This window comes from Onychostruthus taczanowskii, unplaced genomic scaffold (genome assembly GCF_017590055.1).
Source record: "Onychostruthus taczanowskii isolate IOZ18803 unplaced genomic scaffold, ASM1759005v1 scaffold12, whole genome shotgun sequence".
In the NCBI taxonomy this organism is placed as follows: domain Eukaryota; kingdom Metazoa; phylum Chordata; class Aves; order Passeriformes; family Passeridae; genus Onychostruthus; species Onychostruthus taczanowskii.
This window is the reverse complement of record NW_024498351.1, coordinates 16,666,608-16,687,061: the sequence shown is the minus strand read 5'-3', so window position 1 is coordinate 16,687,061 and position 20,454 is coordinate 16,666,608. Positions and strand designations below refer to the sequence as shown.

The window sequence follows — 20,454 nt, the reverse complement described above, 5'->3', positions numbered from 1 at the left end:
GTATTAATGCTATGATCAATTAGGTTCATCCTTTTACTCATGCTGTAAGTAACAGGACTCTCAAGACATGTCTGTTCATGTAAATGGCTATTCATGGATTTTTGTGCTTCTCAGGCCAGCCATCGGTGGTCATACCATCAAGAGAACACTGGTCAACTGTAGCTTTATGTATATGCTGTTAAGATTTTTGCTGTCTCTTTATCTTCATTGTTCGGTTACAAATATTTAAGTGGACATGAACTGAAAATGACATCAGAAGGAGTTTGCTCATAGGCTTTGTTGTAAGGAACACAACAGCATTTAAGGCGTATGATTTCCACATCTCATCAGTTTCTTAATCAAATAGTATTAATGAATAGCCTCAGTTTCCTAAAACGACTGACCTGCTTTGTGCTATAATAAAGCTAGGTTGCTCACTTGAAAGGTAACAGACAGTTGTTTTCATGCTTCACTAGTCTTTGAGGCTCAGGTGGACCAAAATACCTGCCCCTTTAATCTATAAGGTTTTTGTTTGTTTTATAAAGAAATGGTGCTAGAAATTAGGCTCCTGTTAATTTTGGGGCATGATTCTTAAAAAAATGTACTGGTTTTGAGTCTAGTTAATTGATGCAACCTAACTCTCCCGTATCCTCCTCTGTTATTATAAGCTTGCTAAGCAGATTCTGTTGTTCTAAAGTTATAATTACATTTATGTTAACAATTGTTTCATATTAACGAGTGGTGTAACTGAAGCAGAACCATGGTTCATGTTTTCTGTATGACAGAAAATCAGTGCAGTGAAGTATTAGCTTAATGGTTTTCTGGAAGTAATTCTGCCCCTCACAAGAGACTTTAACTCTTTCTGAAATGTACTTTTAACACAATGAGAATATTTAGAATGCATGTCTTATTTTCCAAGCTATCAGATGGATTATTCTGTTGTGTATTTTAAAGACTGCTTCATACTTGAAAATTGTTTTCAAAATGCAGGGCTGAACCGTAAAATCCGGTATGCACTGGTGAACTCTGCAGAGGGGCAGTTCTCTATTGATGAATTCTCTGGAATCATTCGTTTGGAGAAGCCTTTGGATCGGGAATTGCAAGCTGTGTACACGTTAACTCTGAAGGCTACAGATGAAGGCTTACCTAGAAGACTGTCTTCAACAAGTAGTCTTATAGTTTCTGTTTTGGATATTAATGATAATCCACCCGTATTTGAGCATAGGGAGTACAGTGCAAGTGTATCAGAGGACATTTTGGTTGGAACTGAAGTTCTCCAGATTTATGCTGCAAGCAGAGACATTGAAGCCAATGCTGAAATCACGTACTCTATAGTCAGTGGGAACGAACATGGAAAATTCAGCATCGATTCAACAACAGGTAACAGGCTACAACTGTGAATATTACTTCAGGCCAAGCAAGCACCGTGCCATGCTGACTTCCTCCATAGTTCAGCCAGGTTATGTACAAGCTGTGTGCTTCATCCCAGCTGTGAAGTTGCTGCTGCTGTCTTTTCACCCATTTTACCAGCAACCTTACTAGAGGCGTGCAGTAAAATGTAGAATAGGAACTTTATTTGTTGGTTCTATTTATTGAATTATTACTTGGATATAAAGGTTTCCTAACTGGAAATTTCGTGCTCTGGGGGCAGGCAGGTGAAAAGACAGAGATCATAATGAGAAACATAATAGTCCTTCCACGAAAGGTATATAATCAGAAGGGATGGCCAGGCTTGGCAAAAGAAGGATTAGAAATAAAATTGGTTGGGAAGACTAGTCGTTGGTCCACAAAGGCAGTAATCCTAGAGAAGTTTGATATGGCATTAAAGAGAGCTTGGAATTGGAATATTATGTTCAACCATATGTCTAGCATGACAGTGGAGATTTTAGGCTTGTATGATAGTCAGATTTAGTCTCAGGGACTATTTAGGTTATGTTGAGAATTTTTCCCTATTAATGACAATTCTTTGCTAAAAATCAATAAACGCCTCAATTTTAGTTTTGTTTACTTATATAGTTCTTTTTCTAGACCTAATTTCTTGCAAAGTTGCTTGGGTTTGAGATTTTTTATTTTTGCTTTTGTTTTTAATAAGATTTCTACCCAAAAGTTAAATCTAATTGACTTTTAGTAGTTATTTAAATAGTTTAGTAGTTAGTTGTACTAGTGTAGTGGAAATTACAATTCTGCTTTTTCAGTGGACGTGCTGGTACTAAGGTATGGAAGATAAACTTCATATATTTGAAAGGAATAAAAAGGTTCCAGAAAAACTCATCTGGAAAATCAGTTTTTATGCTAGGGACTGCACTATCTTAACTAGTCACTTAAAAACTCTCATTACAAAATGTAAGCCAGATTGTTTTAAACTTTGAATCTTTTGAGGCAATGGCAGGAACTTAGCATCATTTTACTTATACGTGTGAAGCATAATCATTTCACTGGGTGGCTCTACCTTTACAGTGACACATTTAGCCCTGAAGAAGCTGAGTATTTGTCAGGACGAAATAAAAAGTTGCAACACATAATACTACAGCAGTAGCAGAGTTTGTTGAGGCTTTTTTTTTCTTCTTCCCTAGGAGCCATTTTTATCATTGAGAGTTTGGATTATGAAAGTTCTCATGAGTACTACTTGACAGTGGAAGCCACAGATGGAGGCACACCTTCATTAAGTGATGTTGTAACAGTGAATATTAATGTCACGGATATCAATGACAATTCTCCAGTGTTTAGCCAAGACACTTACACTGCAGTAATCAGTGAAGATGCCATGCTTGAACAATCAGTTATTACAGTACGTATTGGTTTCTTACTTTGAAATACTGTCATGATGAACATGCTTTCAGTCTTGAAGGAATTAGTATTGATTTGAAGGTGAACATCAATGAATAGATGTTTGCTACTGAGTGAATTAAAAATTTACTTTGGAAAAGTTTCAGAAGTAGGGACTTCAGATGCTGTGGGAAAGTAGATAATATTTTGTGATAAGTTTATGTTCTCCTCATGAGACCATGACTTAATTTTCAGAAGAAATTCAGGAAATCAAGTGATGTTGGTATATTCTATTGAGATGACATTTCTCCTGTGAGCTGTGAAATTTGTTAGACCGAAAGAGCTCATCTTCAGGATGAGTTTATCTGAAAGGTGCTAGAGTCTATTTCAACCTCTTTTAAATGAGATTGTAATGTCCCTTAGGTTATGGCAGATGATGCTGATGGGCCTTCCAACAACCGCATTCACTACACAATTATAGATGGCAACCAAGGAAATCCTTTTACAATTGACCCTACCAGGGGTGAAATAAAAGTGACTAAGCTTCTAGACAGAGAAAAGGTGAGTTTTTTGTGGTTTTAAGGCAGCTGGGATTAATTTACCGATACATAATTGATGACCACTCTTTTCTTACTCTAAGTTACCATTTCAAGTTCCAAAATTAATATTGCTGTAGTAAAGTGCAAGCATCTGTTTATATCAGTACTTTTGGGAGTAAGAGAAAGGATTAAATATATGAAGGAAAGCTTTCCTGGGGGTTGTGCTAAAATAATTTTTCCATAAAACGAAATCTGAGTTTGTTACTTTTTTTCCTCTTTAGTAAATGTTTTTAATTTTTTTTTTATTAATTTTGTAGGTTTCAGGATATACCTTGACAGTTCAAGCTTCAGATAATGGAAGCCCACCTAAGCTTAACACAACTACAGTTAACATTGATGTTTCTGATGTAAATGATAATCCTCCAGTGTTCTCTAAAGGAAATTATAGCGTTATCATCCAGGTAAATGCAACTAGTGAAGTAGTAAAATCAATGGTATTGGACTGCAAATTCGTGACTTGAATTTTTCTGTGTTTTTAATTATTTAAGGTCACCATAAAGTCCATTTATGCATAGAACAATCTTAGAATTATACAGGGATGTTAAAATATATAATAATTTTGCTATTTCTTTTTAGTCTTAGTTACTGCTTAGAAAAATTTCCTTTAGGTACCTGTCACTATGAAGCTAGTGTTCTGCACCATGGCACATAGGTTAAGCCCTAATTCCTGTTGGCCTCCTCTGGGATAAGCAGCAGTTAGAACAAGAGTGGAATTTCATATGGCTGCATACCAATCCTTTGACTAATTTTACACCGTAGGATGGTAGCTGTAGGCCGCATTCTCAAGTGTCTGGCATGTACTTGCCTGATTCAGAAAACTGCTAAAGCAAGGACAGCAGAATCAGCATCTGTACTTCTTGTCTTCCTAAATCCAATAGGAAGTAAATGGAAGTCAACAAAGGAATTGGATTAAGAGCTTTGTAGATTAGTAATGTAATGAGCTCAATCCCTTGTGTCCTTCTGCTGTTTCCTGGCCTGGTGCAGTAAATCTGTGAGGATCAGACAATGTTACCTGATGCACTGTGCCATCCTAACATACCACTTGTGTTTGAGACAAGTGTGCATCCTTTGTAAAGGCAGCTTTCCGAAACAGGACAAAGTTAATGTATACAATATGCACACAGTATGCAAATAAGATGTTCTGGATCTTGCTTTTAAAAAAAAACCCCAACCAAAAAAAAAACAAAAAACAACCCAAACCCCAAAAAGCCCCACCAAATAAAAAGCAAACGCAAAACTTGTGTGCTGTTAAATGTATCTTCTTTTCCCCTGTAATAGTCTTTCTTAAAATAAATGTTAATTAATATCTCACTTAAACTTCAGACTGTGTGGCCAACACAATTTCCCTTACTCAGTTAAAAAGGAAGACCTCTTATTTTATTGTTCATTCATATGGGCCTGCCCTAATTGAAGGTAGCAGAGAAAAAGCTGGAGGAGTTGCCCAAGAATGCTGGTGTGCATTTCCTCTTGCAATCGAGATTGATATATTTGGACACAGTAGAAAATGTGCTTAGCTTTTAGGAAAGTCAAATTACTTTGGATGTCCAACTGTAAATATTTGTATTTTAAAGCAATGGTCTTTGTTTTGCTGAAAGGGAAAAAGCTTTAGCTTTTTGCAGTATCTGATAGCTAAATTGATTTACTCTCTCAGAACATAGTATTGTTATCAAGAGTTTTTACATTTGTGAAAGGGATAGCATTTTCTTATTGTTGTACTTCAAAATAATGTTTCTACTTTTCTTACTTTTCAAATAAGTATGTATGTAGAGAAATCTGGCTTATACAGTAGAGTAAAAGTATTCTGGAGAGATGTTACAAGTGTCAGATAAGGTTATGTGTGGGTGTAACACACATGATAAGCCAACATATGTGAAGTGTCTGTGAAACCTCAGACATCCACATGATACAAACTTGAAGGGATTTTGTGATGCGTTTTAAAACCTGGATTTCATATTTTAAGTGGATGGTGCCTGTAGTAGCCACCATTGTAGGGAGAACTCTTAATTAGGGGCACAAGGGGTCAGATGGAGGAGTGTATTTTTCTAGTCCTCCCAACAAAGGCATTAGATTATTCTTAACAGGTATTTTCTCTAAATTTTAAATCTTTGATGACTTGGTAATTAGGCTACAGTAATACTAATTCAGACCAGAAGTGAAAAATGTAAAGTGTCAAGGCTGAGCTACCTTCAAAAATACAAAAGTCTAAAAAACTGCCTTTCTCCTTTTACTGTTTTTGAGTCTTAATCTTAGAGGGTAGTAGTTTCCCTGAAGCAATATTGTCATTCTGATTTCTCTTGTACTGATTAACTGGTTTGACAGTGATTTTTTGGGGTTTCTGTTGCAAGGAAGAAATCAGCATCAGACCGTATCCTCAATTATAACAAAATCAATGCGTATTCTATATCCATAGGAAAATAAGCCTATTGGATTCAGTGTGCTGCAGCTAGTGGTGACAGACAGGGATTCTTCTCACAACGGCCCTCCTTTTCTCTTCACCATCCTGACTGGAAACGAAGAGAGTACTTTTCAGATTACCCAGCAGGGAGTTCTGACCACAAGTGCTGCACTGAATCGCAAAGTGAGAGATCACTACTTGCTTCATGTTAAGGTAGGATGTTTCTGTCATGTTTCTCTTACTGTTTTGCATTGTTAAGTATTTGATTAACTTTTCCCACTCGTGTTCTCTCCACCACTTGTCTTTCTGTTAGAAGAATCTGACATGCCAAGTAGTCATTTGAGGCATGTCCCATGAGGTGATGTCCTCATAGACAAAATCTGTTGGTTTAAAAATGCTAATCTACACTGCTGCAATGGGAAGTTCAGTTAAACTCACAGGTAGAAGTAAGGTGTAAGTGAAATGTTAACTGGGTGAGTGGTCTTAATAAGCCCTTTGCCTTCTTGTTGGAATGTTGAAAAACCAGCAGGGGACAGGTCCCTTGAGCCACTCACTATTGACTGTAGAATTCCTCTTGCTGCTGTTGTTTTGACCCTTGAAGCTGTGTGCTGGACTAAACTCACATGATGAAAGCAGGGATATTGCACAACATAGCAGTAATGGAAAATTTTCTTGTAGTGCCTCATTCTTTTTTGAATGGCAATTGAAAACATCTTTTTTTTAAGTTCGGACCTTTTTTCATAGTATTTTCAGTAGACCTTATTTCATAGCATTGAAACTTGCAGTGCAGTAGTTTGAGGTCTCAGGATCCTGCAGTGGAAGCCACAGCATAAAACTTAAAAAATGACCCTGAAGTGCTGTAATATATGCTACATTTGCCATTGTTGTGCAGAAAGATCAGACCATGTCCAAGTTTACATTAAGTTAGCTAAGTTCTCTCAAATATTTTTTTTGTAAACTAGTGTGAGAAAAGTTCAAGCCAATTGTTTTAATCTTATCTAGTCTTTTTTAATTCAGTTATAAATTAAGCAGCTGGGAACAGAGGACTTAAAATTAGTAGGCTAAAAGTAGATGCCCTTAATTCTTAAACTTCATTTCCAGATTCAGTTTTAAGAAAAATTCTTATCTTCATTTTCACATGAGGAATTTCTTTTAATCTCAAAATTATTCTTACACATACCATTGCAGATAATTTGAGTAAACAAGCAGTTGCAGTATTTTCAAGTAATACTATTTATAACAGTGTATGCTGAATTCTGTCCACATTGGGATAATTGTGACATATTTACACAAAGACTATTTTCTTTGGGAAAAGAAGAAAAAATTCACACAGATATTGTAATTTGCTGTTTGAGTCACTGAAATGTTGGTAACCAGGAGCCATCAATATAAGGACAGATATAGTTTCATTTAAGTGTAGTTTAGTTTAGGGTTTAAGAATTGGGATGAAAATGGGGGCAGGTATATCATTCCTCAGTTAGCCATTTTTCCTCAATACTGATATGCCAGATTCCCCATAGTCACCTTTTTGTTTATGAATGTTTTTCCTGTATGTGGGAATCAGTGTAGTGCAAGATCCATATGTTTTACTTTAAATCTTCTCTAAATAGTAACTAATTTCTATTTATTTTGCTTTTTTAATTTGTTCCTATAAATGCATGTACAGGCAGTTACATGTGTTCTGTGTAGACTGTTACACTGACTTTGTCACATTTCATGATTTAGCTGCACCTTTGGCCCTTCCTGATGTGCCTAGCTTTTCTTAAGTGTGATATGCCTGTCTGACATCTTCCTCTGGGTGGAATCTTACAATTCTTTCATTTCTAAGCCACTTTCTGGTCTCCAGTCTGCTTGTAAACAGCCTGTCAGTACTTCAGCTATCTTGTCTTCAGCACAGCAGCTGAAAAGTGGCTTTTTATTAGGGAATGAACATGGGCTATTTTAATAGCATCCAGTAGCTAAACAAGTGTCTTAAAACAAATGTACTCATTTAGAACAAGACTTCTCAAAAACTGTAAATCATTAAAGCAGAGTTCAGTAATGTGCTTCTTTTTGTGTAGTGTTTTGGACCTGTCTGATCTGTTGATTTCCAAGTTTCTTGACTGGATTCTTGAAATATATCACTGTGTTTTAGTTGCCATTTGTCATTTTACGGTTTGCTAGCTTTTTTCAATAGACAGTACTGCTGCTATTTGCTATTATCTTACAACCCATGGGTATGAAGGCATCCAAGACTAAAACTAGCATTTCCCTATTACAAGACTCCAGTTTCAGTGATATGCACAAAATTATAGCTATGGCTGTTGAAGAAAAATATTCTTCCTCTGTTCCTTTAAAATAAAGTCTGTAGGAAGGCGTTTTCTCAACTTTGCATTATGTTTAATTTCTGCATTTTGATCTTGCAAATCACAAGTTAATGGCTGTGTATGATCTCTTGATACCCATTTTCAGTTTTTAGCTGACCTTTACTGGTGTGCTTTTCAGTATTGACAGCTTTCACCTTAGTTGCTTTTTGAATGGATTGCTGAGGTAGTGATGTTTTTAATTTACAGGTACTTTCATTTAAAAAAACTCATGACCAAAAAAATCCCACTAAAACTACACAAACTTTCCCCATACATACTCTACGCACCCACTACCTCCAAAAGACTTTTACTTTTGTCATTTTAATAAAAAAAGGATTTTTTTTCCCCCAGTGGTCACCTTATATGGCCATGCCAGTCGTATTTGCTTGTGCTCTCTCCAGAGGAAATAGATTATCCATTAACAAATGTCTCACAGCATTAGTGTGCAAAATCTTCAGCTATGAGTCATGCAGTCCTTTGTGCCACACTCTGAAGTCTTCAGTTTAAAACCACAGCACATTTTTAAATATCTGCACTATTGAAAAACCATTTCTCCTGGGACTCTTCTTTCCTACTTGCTGCCCATTTGTTATAATTTTGCTTGTCTGTTTGTTTTGACCATTTTCTTTTTTCCTTTGGGCATTTCTTCTGTAGCTAAACTGCCTGCCTTGTCTTGTTTCCAGGCAGAGATCTAGGCAAAACAAAACTTTGCCAACTTGAGCTAAAGCTCTTGTTATTTGGGTAACTGGAGGACAAGTTTCTAGCCATGCCTGTCCTTTGGAGTTAAAAGAAACAGATGAAGACATGTAGTTCTATGAGACATGCATTACCTTTTAAAAATGTCATGTTTATGTGCCTATCCACAGATAATCTTGTGCTTGGAGTTACTCCTCTTTTGCTTAAATTTGTATAAAAAAATGAAAAGCAGCCTCTCCACATAGATCTTCAAAGTTTACTCTGTAAAATTATTGCAACATCTTCTAAACAATGCAGAATATATTCTACTTTCTGAGCCTCGTAATCCCATCTGTACCTTCACATGTCTCCAATTCTTGTTTAACTATTTCTTCAGTGTCACTTTCAGTAACTGAGAGAGAGTTCTGGAGAAAGTAGATGGGAAATAAGAGGTGAGAAATAGAAAGAAAAAAGTGAAGCCAAGGGAATGCTCTTAACTCACTTTTTTTTTTTTTTACTGTCCTCGTACAACAACAGTGTATGTCTTTGTCCAAAAGAGGTAGAGAATAGGGTGTTCAAAAAGGCTTAAAAATTGAATTAGGCTGATACAGTTAAAGATAGTTGATTAACTGTCTGAAGGAAATAGCACTACAGGTACCCACCTCTTGTTTTCCTCTCTGTGACCAAAAATCATTAAAGGCAATATAATTAACTTTCTGCATGCATTTTTTTCCTTTTGAAGTTCTATTTGGCACAGTACATTTACTTTGTCTTCCAGATTACCTCCTAATTGTAGTGAAGCATGTTGTACATTTCTAGTGCATGACTCATTTCAAGTTTGTAATGTGTTTCCGTGCTTGATATTAAAAAGCTTCAAGCACCATCTGCTGTCTGAAATCAGCTACTGTGCATTTCCTCTGTATTTGCTACTAGTGTTAGTAGCTTCCTGGCATTTTCAGATAATAAGAGCACTTTAGGCTTTTAATCTTGGGAAAAGTGAAAACATGTTTGTGTGTGCCTGCTTATATAAGCATTTTAAATTTTCAATGTTAACTTTTATGTTAGGAATTGTGTTGTGGAATTTATGTAAAGCATTTTCCTATAGGACTTTTTGGTGGAGTTTTTTTTGGTACAAAAATATAGCACAACTGTATACAGGATAAATATCTACAGTAGAATTTGAGATAAAGCAAAAATGTAAATCTGTCCTCATCTTTCCTTTAGGTGGCAGATAATGGAAAACCACCGTTGTCATCTTTGACTTACATTGATATTAGAGTTATTGAGGAAAGCATTTATTCTCCAGCAATACTGCCTCTGGAAATCTTTATCACAGCCTTTGGGGAAGAATATTCAGGTGGTGTCATTGGAAAAATTCACGCAACCGATCAAGATGTTTATGATACCTTGACATACAGTCTGGACCCCAAAATGGAATCGTTGTTCTCTGTTTCCAGTACTGGTGGCAAACTAATAGCACACAAAAGGTTAGATGTAGGACAGTACTTCCTAAATGTCACTGTTACAGATGGAAAATTTACAACTGCAGCTGATATTACTGTACACATCAGACAAATCACACAGGATGTATTAAATCACAGTATCGCAATACGCTTTGCAAACCTGTCCCCTGAGGAATTCATTGGTGATTACTGGCGCAATTTCCAGAGAGCGCTGAGAAACATCTTGGGCGTGAGGAGAAATGACATCCAGATTGTTAGTTTGCAGCCTTCTGATCCTCCTTCTAATCTGGATGTCCTCCTGAATATTGAAAAGTCTGGTAGCTCTCACCACCCAATGAGAATTTTGCTCCACAAGATAAACTCTTCTGTGCCTGACCTAGAGGAGATTTTAGGTGTCCGGATAATTGATGTGTTTCATAAGCTCTGTGCAGGCCTAGATTGTCCTTTGAAATTTTGTGAAGAAAAAGTAACAGTGGATGAGAACATCATGTCAACTCACAGCACAGCCAGGTTGAGCTTCGTCACTCCCCGTCATCACAGAACAGCAGTTTGTCTTTGTAAAGGTAAGGGAAATAGTATCTCAGAAAAAATTGTTCTGGTTTTAAAAAGCAGTAATCCACAGATGGAAATTTATATTACAGGACAAGATCAGGAATGTTCTGTAACTCTCTCCATAGTATTTGCCTAATTTTATTAATAGTAAAGTGTAATTCTTTCTTATCTCATTACTTCATTTCAAGAGTGTACATTATACAAGTTTATGGGAGTGGACATTTATTTTTTTTATAGCTACTACACCTTCATTTTCCATTTTATGAAAGAAGGTTTTTTTTGTTGTTGTTGCCTATCCTATTTTGATGGCCATTTTCAGTCTTGTGTGCACAAAAGTAAGTTCCTGCAACGTTCCTGAATACTTCCTTGTTTCTGCTTAGAGGAGTAACCCACACAGTTTCCAAACTTGTTTGGGAATGAGAGGGTAATGTGGGAAATCAATGTTTATTAAAATACATGTAAGTATAAAGATTTCTGACAGAAGATTAATTTATCTTTATCTCTGAGGAAAACAACTTTTTAAAATCAGGACTTTACTTTTTAAAATCAGGACTTAACCTTGCTGAGTGGACTTGCACTTATGAAGTAAATATTTAAAGCCTGTTCCTTTTCTGTCTCAAATACAGACATGCTTTTCTCTCCTCTCTACAACCTACTCTGTCCATATTTAATATCTACATGTTGGGTTTTGTGGTGAATGATTCTAATGCTAAGCCTTAAACCACAACACCAGTTTCCCAATTTTACCAATTGAATTGAGTAATCAAGATATGAATAAGCATCAGCCAGTCTATATTCTATTTGTCTAGTCTGTGCTAGTCATGCCCCATAACTGTTATTCACTTCCTTGTCTGATAGTCAGGAATATCATTTGGGGCACTTTCAGCTACTATACTTCAGAGTCCCTTCTCACAAAATACCAACAGAAAAGAAATAATCACCACCAACAGAAAAGAAATAATGGGTTTGGTTTTACAGAAGGGAAATGCCCCCTGGTGAGCAGTGTGTGCGAAGGAAACCCATGTCCTGAAGGTACTGAATGTTTCGGAGATCCGAAGGAAGGAAAATACACCTGTGTTTGCCAAGACAGCAAAGCTGGACAATGTCCTGGTAAGGAATTAACTGTAAAAAACTCTGTGTACAACCATATTACTTTCCAAATATAAATTTGATTCCAGTCCTGTGCTAATACTTTTCATGCTTTTCTGTATTCCTAAGCAATAGCTGGCTCTGCTGTGACATTTACTGGGAGCAGCTATGTGAAATATCGTCTCATGGAAAATGAGAACAAAGAGGAAATGAAGCTGACAATGAGACTTAGAACTTACTCTGCTCATGCAGTTGTTATGTATGCTCGAGGAACAGACTACAGTATCTTAGAGGTATATTAAAATCTCCTAGTGCATAACTCCTCCTTTCTTCCTACCATCTTCTTAGTATTTTTGTGTCAGATTAACAGATTGAGTCACAACATCTCTGTAGAGTGGTTATAATTGAAAATTGCTTTAAAGGTAGGGTGTGTTACACATCCAGGTGACAAACTTGAACAGAAATTTTTACATGTGTAAACAAACAAAGCTTCCTGAATAATATATTTTAAACAACTTTAAATTTATTTGCTTATAATACTGAAGCCCAGACAGGAAAAGTTACTTAAAGCACAAGATGAAAGGTATTGAAGTATTGTAGTATTTTGATTATGATCTGTGACTCCTTTACTAGAGGAACAAAATGTACAAAGTGTACATTTCAATTAAAAGAACAATATAGAATAAATCACAGTTGCTGTGCCTGGAAAACAGTGTTATTAAACTGCTTTTTATGAACACCACCATCATCCTGTTTCTCCAGCAAACACAGTCTTTTATAGGCATCAATATTTTATACTCTTTAAGTGTTAGACCATTTATTGATATTGTGGCTTTTCTCTGTAGATCCATCATGGAAGGCTGCAATATAAATTTGATTGTGGCAGTGGACCCGGGATTGTCTCTGTTCAGAGCACTCAGATAAACGATGGCCAGTGGCATTCTGTGTCTCTTGAAGTGGATGGAAACTATGCACGACTTGTTCTGGACAGGGTGCATACTGCATCTGGTACTGCTCCTGGTACACTTAGAACACTAAACCTAGACAATCACGTGTTTTTTGGTGGTCATATCCGTCAGCAAGGTACAAGACATGGTAGAAGTCCTCAGGTTAGCAATGGTTTTAGAGGCTGCATGGATTCCATTGTACTAAATGGACAAGAGCTGCCCCTGAACAGCAAGCCACGAAACTATGCACACATGGAGGAATCTGTAGATGTCACCCCTGGGTGCTTACTGACTGCCACAGATGGCTGTTCAAGCAGCCCCTGCCAGAATGGAGGCATCTGCAACGCACTGTCAAATGGAGGTAAGCTGCTCTGTATTCTTCTACTTTTAGCTATCAAAACTGCTTTTTAACTTCTCTGCTTTGAAGGACAAAACAACTTCATGCATAATTTTTGGTTTCCCAGAGTTGTAGAAGGTCAGTTGTTGAACAGGTGGGAAGCTGCATGTGCCTTCTAGATTCAACTCCTTGGGGTATGAGGTAGACAAAGTCCATCTGGAAAAGTGGGGATTTAATCTTCAGTGCTGACGTCTGAGGTCCATCCTCTTAATAGCCTACTTTGGAGTCTTTCTTTAAAAATTCTGAAATCATTGGGACAACTTCTGTTTTGTGAGAAAAATGTTACTGTTAGACTTTGCCTCATCTTTTGATAAAAATGTTTCTATTTTTTCCCATCCTTTCTCTCACATAACAGGTTGGTGGGTAGGGAGGAATTTATCTTAAATCTGTAGGTGGGCAGGGAGGATTTTATCTCAAATCTGGTAAAGCCGTGTGCAACTTTCAACAAGACTGTATTTGATTTCAGGTTACTACTGCAAGTGTGCACCTTTGTTTATGGGAACTCACTGCGATGTAAGTGTCAACCCTTGTGCTTCCAACCCCTGCCTTTATGGTGGGACTTGCATCCCAGTCAGTGATGATTTTATTTGCCAGTGCCGAGGACAATACACAGGCCAAAGGTATGTTTGTATGGTTCGTTGTGTCAATGAACCCCTTGGAAAACAGGATATAAATGTAACACTTTTTCTGTTTCTTTTTTTATGTGTTTCCAACTTTAAGCTCAGATTTGAGACATACTGGAGCTGGCTGAAGTTAACAGCAGCCCCTGTGTTACATCTGTGAATCCCACATTATAAATTCGCTTGCAGTAAGGTAATGTTCAGCTGGTTTTGTTTGTTTTGCCTTTGCAGATGCCAGCTGGGCCCATATTGCAAAGACAATCCTTGCAAAAACAGTGGCAAGTGTATTGACAGCTTGGATGGACCTGTTTGTGAGTGTGAAGCAGGCTTTCGTGGAGAAAGGTAGGTAGCATTCCACATATATTGAATTTTAGTAGAGTTAATTAACAGATTAACAGTTCACACTGATTGAAATCTGGGATGTTGATAAAACAGCAAAATGCATGTTAGTATGCAGTACCTTATAATAAATATGTCTAAAATTGTTGAGAGCAAGATTACAACGAAGACTACTGATGTAAGCTAAACATCACTGCTGTGCTCTGTTTCTGATAGGTGCCTGACTGATGTGGATGAATGCGTAGAAAACCCATGTCTCAATGGTGCCCTTTGTGAGAATACTTATGGCTCATATCACTGCAACTGTAGTCATGGATTTGGAGGCAAACACTGCACAGACATTGTTCTCAATAAATATGTTTCAACATCTTGGAACATCGGCTTAGCTGAAGTGATTGGGATTATTGTTTTCGTGGCAGGAATCTTCTTGTTAGTTGTGATTTTTGTTGTTTGCCGCAAAGTGGTTAGTAGAAAGAAGAAGCACCAGCCAGAACCTGAAGACAAGCAACTGGGAGCTACGACAGCCTTCTTGCAAAGACCATGTTTTGATGCAAAATTGAATAAGAACATCTATTCTGACATCCCTCCACAGGTTCCTGTTCGTCCCATTTCATACACTCCAAGCATTCCAAGCGACTCCAGGAACAATCTTGACAGGAATTCTTTTGAAGGGTCTGCTATCCCTGAGCACCCCGAGTTTAGTACTTTTAACCCAGATTCTGTACATGGTCACCGGAAAGCTGTAGCTGTTTGCAGTGTTGCACCAAATTTGCCACCTCCACCTCCCTCCAACTCACCATCAGACAGTGATTCAATACAGAAACCGAGCTGGGATTTTGACTATGACAGTAAGAGACATTCTTATTTTTTTACTTTCCTGTTAAATGTGTGTGCTGGTACAATTTTGATATGAGTACAAAGTCTTGTCTATACCTCTTAGAGTACAAAGGGCATTATGATTTTGCTGGGTTTTGTCTCTGATCAGCCTTCATCCTCCACTAAGTTTTGTAAAAATGTGCAGATCTCAGCTTTAAATTGTATGGATTCTTTAAACTGGAATCTATTCATTGTCTCACTTGAAACTTTTTCTTTCAGCTAAAGTAGTAGATCTTGACCCCTGCCTTTCTAAGAAGCCTGTGGATGAAAAGAACTCCCATCCTTACAGTGCAAGAGAAAGCATGTCTGAGGTCCAGTCTCTCAGCTCCTTTCAGTCTGAATCATGTGATGACAATGGTACGTAAAATGCAAACATTCTGTACTGCTGCTGATGTTCATTTGTTCTGTCTTTGCATCTATACCTCTTAGTAACAATAGGATTTACATATATTGAATATATATTAAATAGTAGCTTATTTAATATATATTTGTATTTACTTATGTTAATACCCAAATCTGTTAATTTTTTAAAAAATATTTTACCTATCTCTATGCCAACTGTTAATTACTTTACCTTAAAGTTATATATAATCATTTTGCTGTTAGAATATTACAGTGAAAATGCAGCTCAAGTTGCTCAGAGCCTGGTGTTTAAAACTTAGTAGAATTGGGTAAACTCCTCTAGGTTACCCTTTGTTATCACCTTATGCAAGAATACAGTGAATTTAAAAAATGGCCTCTGCACAATTAGAACTTTCACTTTGCTGTTCAGCTCTCAGTAAAAAGCTTTCTGATGTTACAGTTTCATTTGTTTCCTTCTCTTTTTCTTGCTGCGACCTCAGCTCCCATATGGATCAGATCAGTTCTGAGTGAGAGCAGAGTTTAAGGGACTGCTTGTAAGTTTGATTACTTTAGTAATGAAGGAAACTGCACAAAAAGGAATTTTATTATAATAGAACAGTGTATTTGGCTTTCACCATGATTGAAATGAATTCATAAAAACATTTCATACATTGAAAAAAGCCAATATAAAAAAATAAATATTTTGATCATACCTCAAGTCCATCAAAATATAATCAGCATACATACTTGTGGGTTTGATTATTATTAATTGGATGTCTTTTCCATTGTGATGACAGATGCTTTTATAGTTGATATGAATGCATCCATGTGTTCAGAAACATGGCGTACTGACTGGACAAAGCCACAGTTGTCTCATAACTTAATTTGCTAACTTAAGGTGTGCTTTGCCTCTTTATTCCACTTTCTGCTTTTGTCTCTGCCTAGTAAAAAAGAACTTGAAATTCCTTTAGCTTAGGAATAAAGAACATTCTGCTTCTTAATGAAGTAGAGTGATTTGTTATTAACAGCATGAAAAAAACCTATCTGGTTTAATGATTGGTGAAAGTAAAATGGTATGCTTGCAGTCCTCCTTATTTTATCAGTAGATAAATTATGCCAACTTCCAACTTCTTTTCCTGTGGTTTTAAGTGTTGTGTTGTACATGTTGTTCTCCCCTCCTCACTGTTTCATATGTCTAGTGTATTCTTTTTCCCATTTCCTGTCATGTATTGATTACTCATTAATACATCATTTTAAGAGAAGTATCTGTAGCATCATAGATACTGTTCCTCCCTTCCATTTTGGTAGATTCAGAAGTTAATGTCTTGATACTTAATCCCTGAGCTGTGCAAACAAGTTGCATGTGCTTACTTCATTTTTACCCTATAAGAATAAATCTTTCTCCATTCCAAAACTGTCTTGAGGGAAATGGAAGACATGAAAAATGCATTCATTTAAGTTTGGGGTTTTTTTAAAATAAGTATGTAACAGCCTGAATTTGGTATTCCTACTGTGGTATCTCTACTTCATACAAAACTTAAGTAGATCAGTCACAGAAATTTTCAGTAGGTATTCTTCATATTCTATCCTTTTAGTTAATTTCAGGGAAAATTTCTTTCCCATATCTTTCATTGGTAGGGAGGCAACATCATTTGCATCTTTAAAGGAGAAGTCTAATGCAGTAATCTTTAATTCACTCAACACAAGCCTTGAGCAAAAGTCTAGTTTGTTGCTGTCTAGATAAAGTATGATGCAAATGAGTATATTTAGGCAACATTTCAGAAATTGTAACACAAGCAGCCCTGTGCTCATGCAAAATGTACTTCATGAGTAGTTACAAGTACTCAGTTACAAGTATGTTTAGCAAGAATAAAACTGAGCTTTAGATATGTGCTTTATGTATTACATTCAACTACTCTCTAGATTGAGAGTTAATGTGTATGTACCCTAATAATGTTGCTCTATAAAACAGTAACAAACTGCAATTTCACAGTGTTGATGGGGGTTTTTTATGTGTATCTGTCTGCTGTTTAAAGTGATACTAACTATAGGTTTGTTTTAATTTGCTCCTTTTATACCTTTTACAAGCTTCCGTAGTGACTGTAATACACCTTGTCAATGCTGTTGTTGACTCGGTGGAAAAAGAAGGTATATACATGTTTTCATATTTATTTACTGCTTTGGCAGCATAATGCACGTTTGTCTTCTTACATTGTCTTCTAGTAATGTAGTCCGAGCCAGATGCAAGTTATAAAATATTATTTACTTAGACTTTCTGATAAGTTATAGCAAAAATTATGTAAATATTGTAGATCTGTTAATATTTTCTTGAATATGCTGTAGATGTCTTGTGAAGAGGTTTCAAAGTGTGTTTTCTTGGGAAAAAAGGGATTGGCATAAAAAGATCTTGGTGCTTACTCTCTTCTGAAAATATTCATACTAAAGCTGCCAGCAGAATCATCAAAGGCAAAGACATGTAGATGAAACAGCAGCAGCTTCTGCTTCCTTTTCTTCTCCCTCCCACACCTATTGATACCTTCTCCAGCTGAGCAGAATCAAAATGGTCTGGTATCAGTACTCACTTCCTTGGTCTTCAGATCAATCTGTCTCTTAAGCAGAAAAAAATTATTTTTGTCCGCAGCTGAGATATATAGCCACATACATCCTCCTCAGTTTAAGTAGCTTGTTACTATGCAGCCTTAAAACAGTACCTAAAATGTATGCTTGGGTATATATACACACACATATGTGTGTGTGTGTGTGTGTGTGTGTGTGTGTGTGTGTAGTATGTATTTGGAAGTTAGAAGGAGACATGGTCGGCATTTTCAACGGTATTTTATTTTATTTCTGCTAACATTTAAGAACTAACCACTCTGGGAAACACAAACTCTTTACAAAATAATAGGAGTAATAAAAGTGGCAGTGAGTCTATACAAATGCTAACTGTTGTTTTAATTTACTACATTGACTACTTTAAGTTCCGGTAAAATGCAAATGATCCACTCCATGACCATGAGTTTGCAGAGGTTTCTTCTGAAATAACATCCAGCCTATGCTTCCTATTTCTAGATACAGACTGATATACAGGAAACATAATGGTTTTTACTAAGTCCTACTTAAAATTAAGCCATTGTAAGAACATAAAATCTATTAGACTAGCTAAAGTTTCAGTTTAGTTTGTTATCTGAAGTACACCCTTTTTAATTTACACAGATACACAAAAAGTAGACAAATGCAAAGACTTCTTTTGAATTACTTGAGAGTATTTCATTAATGAGGGTGCCATTTCATTAATGTGTACCTATAGACAATAGTCCTCAGTGCAGAAAAATTGCAATGCATAGTACTTGGGAATGGGAGAATTACAAGACTAAAAGAGGTCACATCTACCAGGGGAAATATTTAATAACTGACTCAGATTTTCTCTAAGATTTTAATTGGTAGAATCTAAAAATTATAGATGTAGTTCTCAAGTCAAAGATAAAAATGTTGCTTGGTGTTTTAGTATCACCATAAGATAAATACAAATGTTGTATACCTTGCAGTTGTAGAAAGATTAAATATGTCCTACTCCAGCTGCTTCTTAACATTACGAGTTTCTGCTCTTAATAAGCATTTCTTCTTTCAAAGTATCTTAGGTAAGGAGTTCTGCTTTTGAGCACCCTCAGGGAGGGTGTCAGTTCAAGCAGCAGAGATCCTTACTCAAGCCTGCAGCAAGGTCATGTTCTGGGACAGATGGTCCTTACCTTTAGTCTCCCCAAGTGTTTCTGTTCACCAGGCATCCTGGAAGCATGAACTGTAGCTAATCTCATCATAGGACAGTTTTAGGCCTGTATTCTCTGCACTGCTCCTCAGGTTGTAGCTTCATGCAAATCAGCAATGCTGAGTACAAGAGAAAATATATCTCCAATCTAGCAGATTGTCACATAAAGATGGGCATGTCTGGTTCTGGTTTGTGCTTTTGCCATTTATGTTAAAAGGTCTTTGCATCAGAAGAAGAGGAAAAGCAAGTTCTCCCCATTGCTTGGTGAAAGTGCTCTAAATCATAATGCTTATTGGCTTTAGTTTTGCACCCAATTTCCCAGGAAAAATAAAGAATGTTGTCTTCTAAACAGACTAACGATCATAACCTTCTCCTGGAGTTGAGGCCAGAGATGTTTTAAGAGTCTCAGAGCTCAGACTGACATCTCCTTTAGTCTGAACAGTATTTTCTTGTCTGGGCTAGGCAAGCTTAAAAAATAGGAACTTCTCTCAGAAGAGTCAGCCTCTGTCCCTTCAGTCTTCCAACAGATGAAAGTATGAGTTCTTAGGAGAAGATTGTGCCATTAGGATAGGCATCACTCATCCTTAGGGACTTCAGTAGGGAATATAGATTTCTGAAGAGAGAAAGGTTTAATATTTGTCAGGGCAGTTCTCTATTGAGCCTGAGTTGTTGGAATTGCTGTACAAAGGGAGGCAGGTTTCCCAGTGCTTATGCATGGAAGCCAGACACTAAAGGAAGAGTCACCTTGATACTCAAGAGATACTTCAAAGTGCAGGTGCCAGTAGATGGAGCCCTGTATCAAAATACAAGGGTAGATACAAGGAAAGAAAAAAACCAGATCAAGTCCTGTTACCCTGTGTAGCAGAAGTCCTGAATATACTGATACAGGGATTTCAGTAAACTCCAGACTGCAGATTTTACCACAAGACAGCTATGTCCCAGATGGGCTGTACATTAATTCAGTAGCTGTCCTACAGTTCAAGTCCTAACAAATAAGGAGCCCAGGAGAAAACCTTTTTAAAAACTTTAGTATTGCTAATTAAACTGAACAAAAACAATGTGAATGTCATAGTGACTAGTCATTGTTTGTCTTCATATTGGTTCTACTATTTGATTCCTAACTACAGATGTTTTCTCCTTTTTCTTCTTATTCTGCCACGTAAAGAATCTTTTGCTGTTCCTGACCTCAGCAATTCAAGAGGTGACTTCTGCATGCAGTTCATTGATGTTCACCAAAATTTCTGTTAATATTTGGTTTTAACACAGATTTACTATCAGTTGCTTGCTGTGCATTTGTCTGCAGTGAT

The 20,454-nt window shown here is 36.7% G+C and overlaps 1 protein-coding gene across 1 annotated transcript in view; it reads left to right on the top strand.

Moving 5' to 3' along the window:
- FAT1 (FAT atypical cadherin 1) overlaps positions 1 to 20,454 on the top strand; it is a 102,525-nt gene that overhangs the window by 79,806 nt on the left and 2,265 nt on the right. Inside the window, exons 14-28 of the mRNA XM_041427914.1 lie at positions 970 to 1,359; positions 2,553 to 2,767; positions 3,169 to 3,306; positions 3,602 to 3,745; positions 5,755 to 5,952; positions 9,984 to 10,785; positions 11,753 to 11,884; positions 11,993 to 12,156; positions 12,709 to 13,171; positions 13,674 to 13,827; positions 14,059 to 14,169; positions 14,383 to 15,014; positions 15,262 to 15,399; positions 17,473 to 17,532; positions 20,313 to 20,348. Of these exons, the coding sequence (XP_041283848.1) occupies positions 970 to 1,359; positions 2,553 to 2,767; positions 3,169 to 3,306; positions 3,602 to 3,745; positions 5,755 to 5,952; positions 9,984 to 10,785; positions 11,753 to 11,884; positions 11,993 to 12,156; positions 12,709 to 13,171; positions 13,674 to 13,827; positions 14,059 to 14,169; positions 14,383 to 15,014; positions 15,262 to 15,399; positions 17,473 to 17,532; positions 20,313 to 20,348 (3,777 nt within the window). The remainder of the gene's footprint in view (positions 1 to 969; positions 1,360 to 2,552; positions 2,768 to 3,168; positions 3,307 to 3,601; positions 3,746 to 5,754; positions 5,953 to 9,983; positions 10,786 to 11,752; positions 11,885 to 11,992; positions 12,157 to 12,708; positions 13,172 to 13,673; positions 13,828 to 14,058; positions 14,170 to 14,382; positions 15,015 to 15,261; positions 15,400 to 17,472; positions 17,533 to 20,312; positions 20,349 to 20,454) is intronic.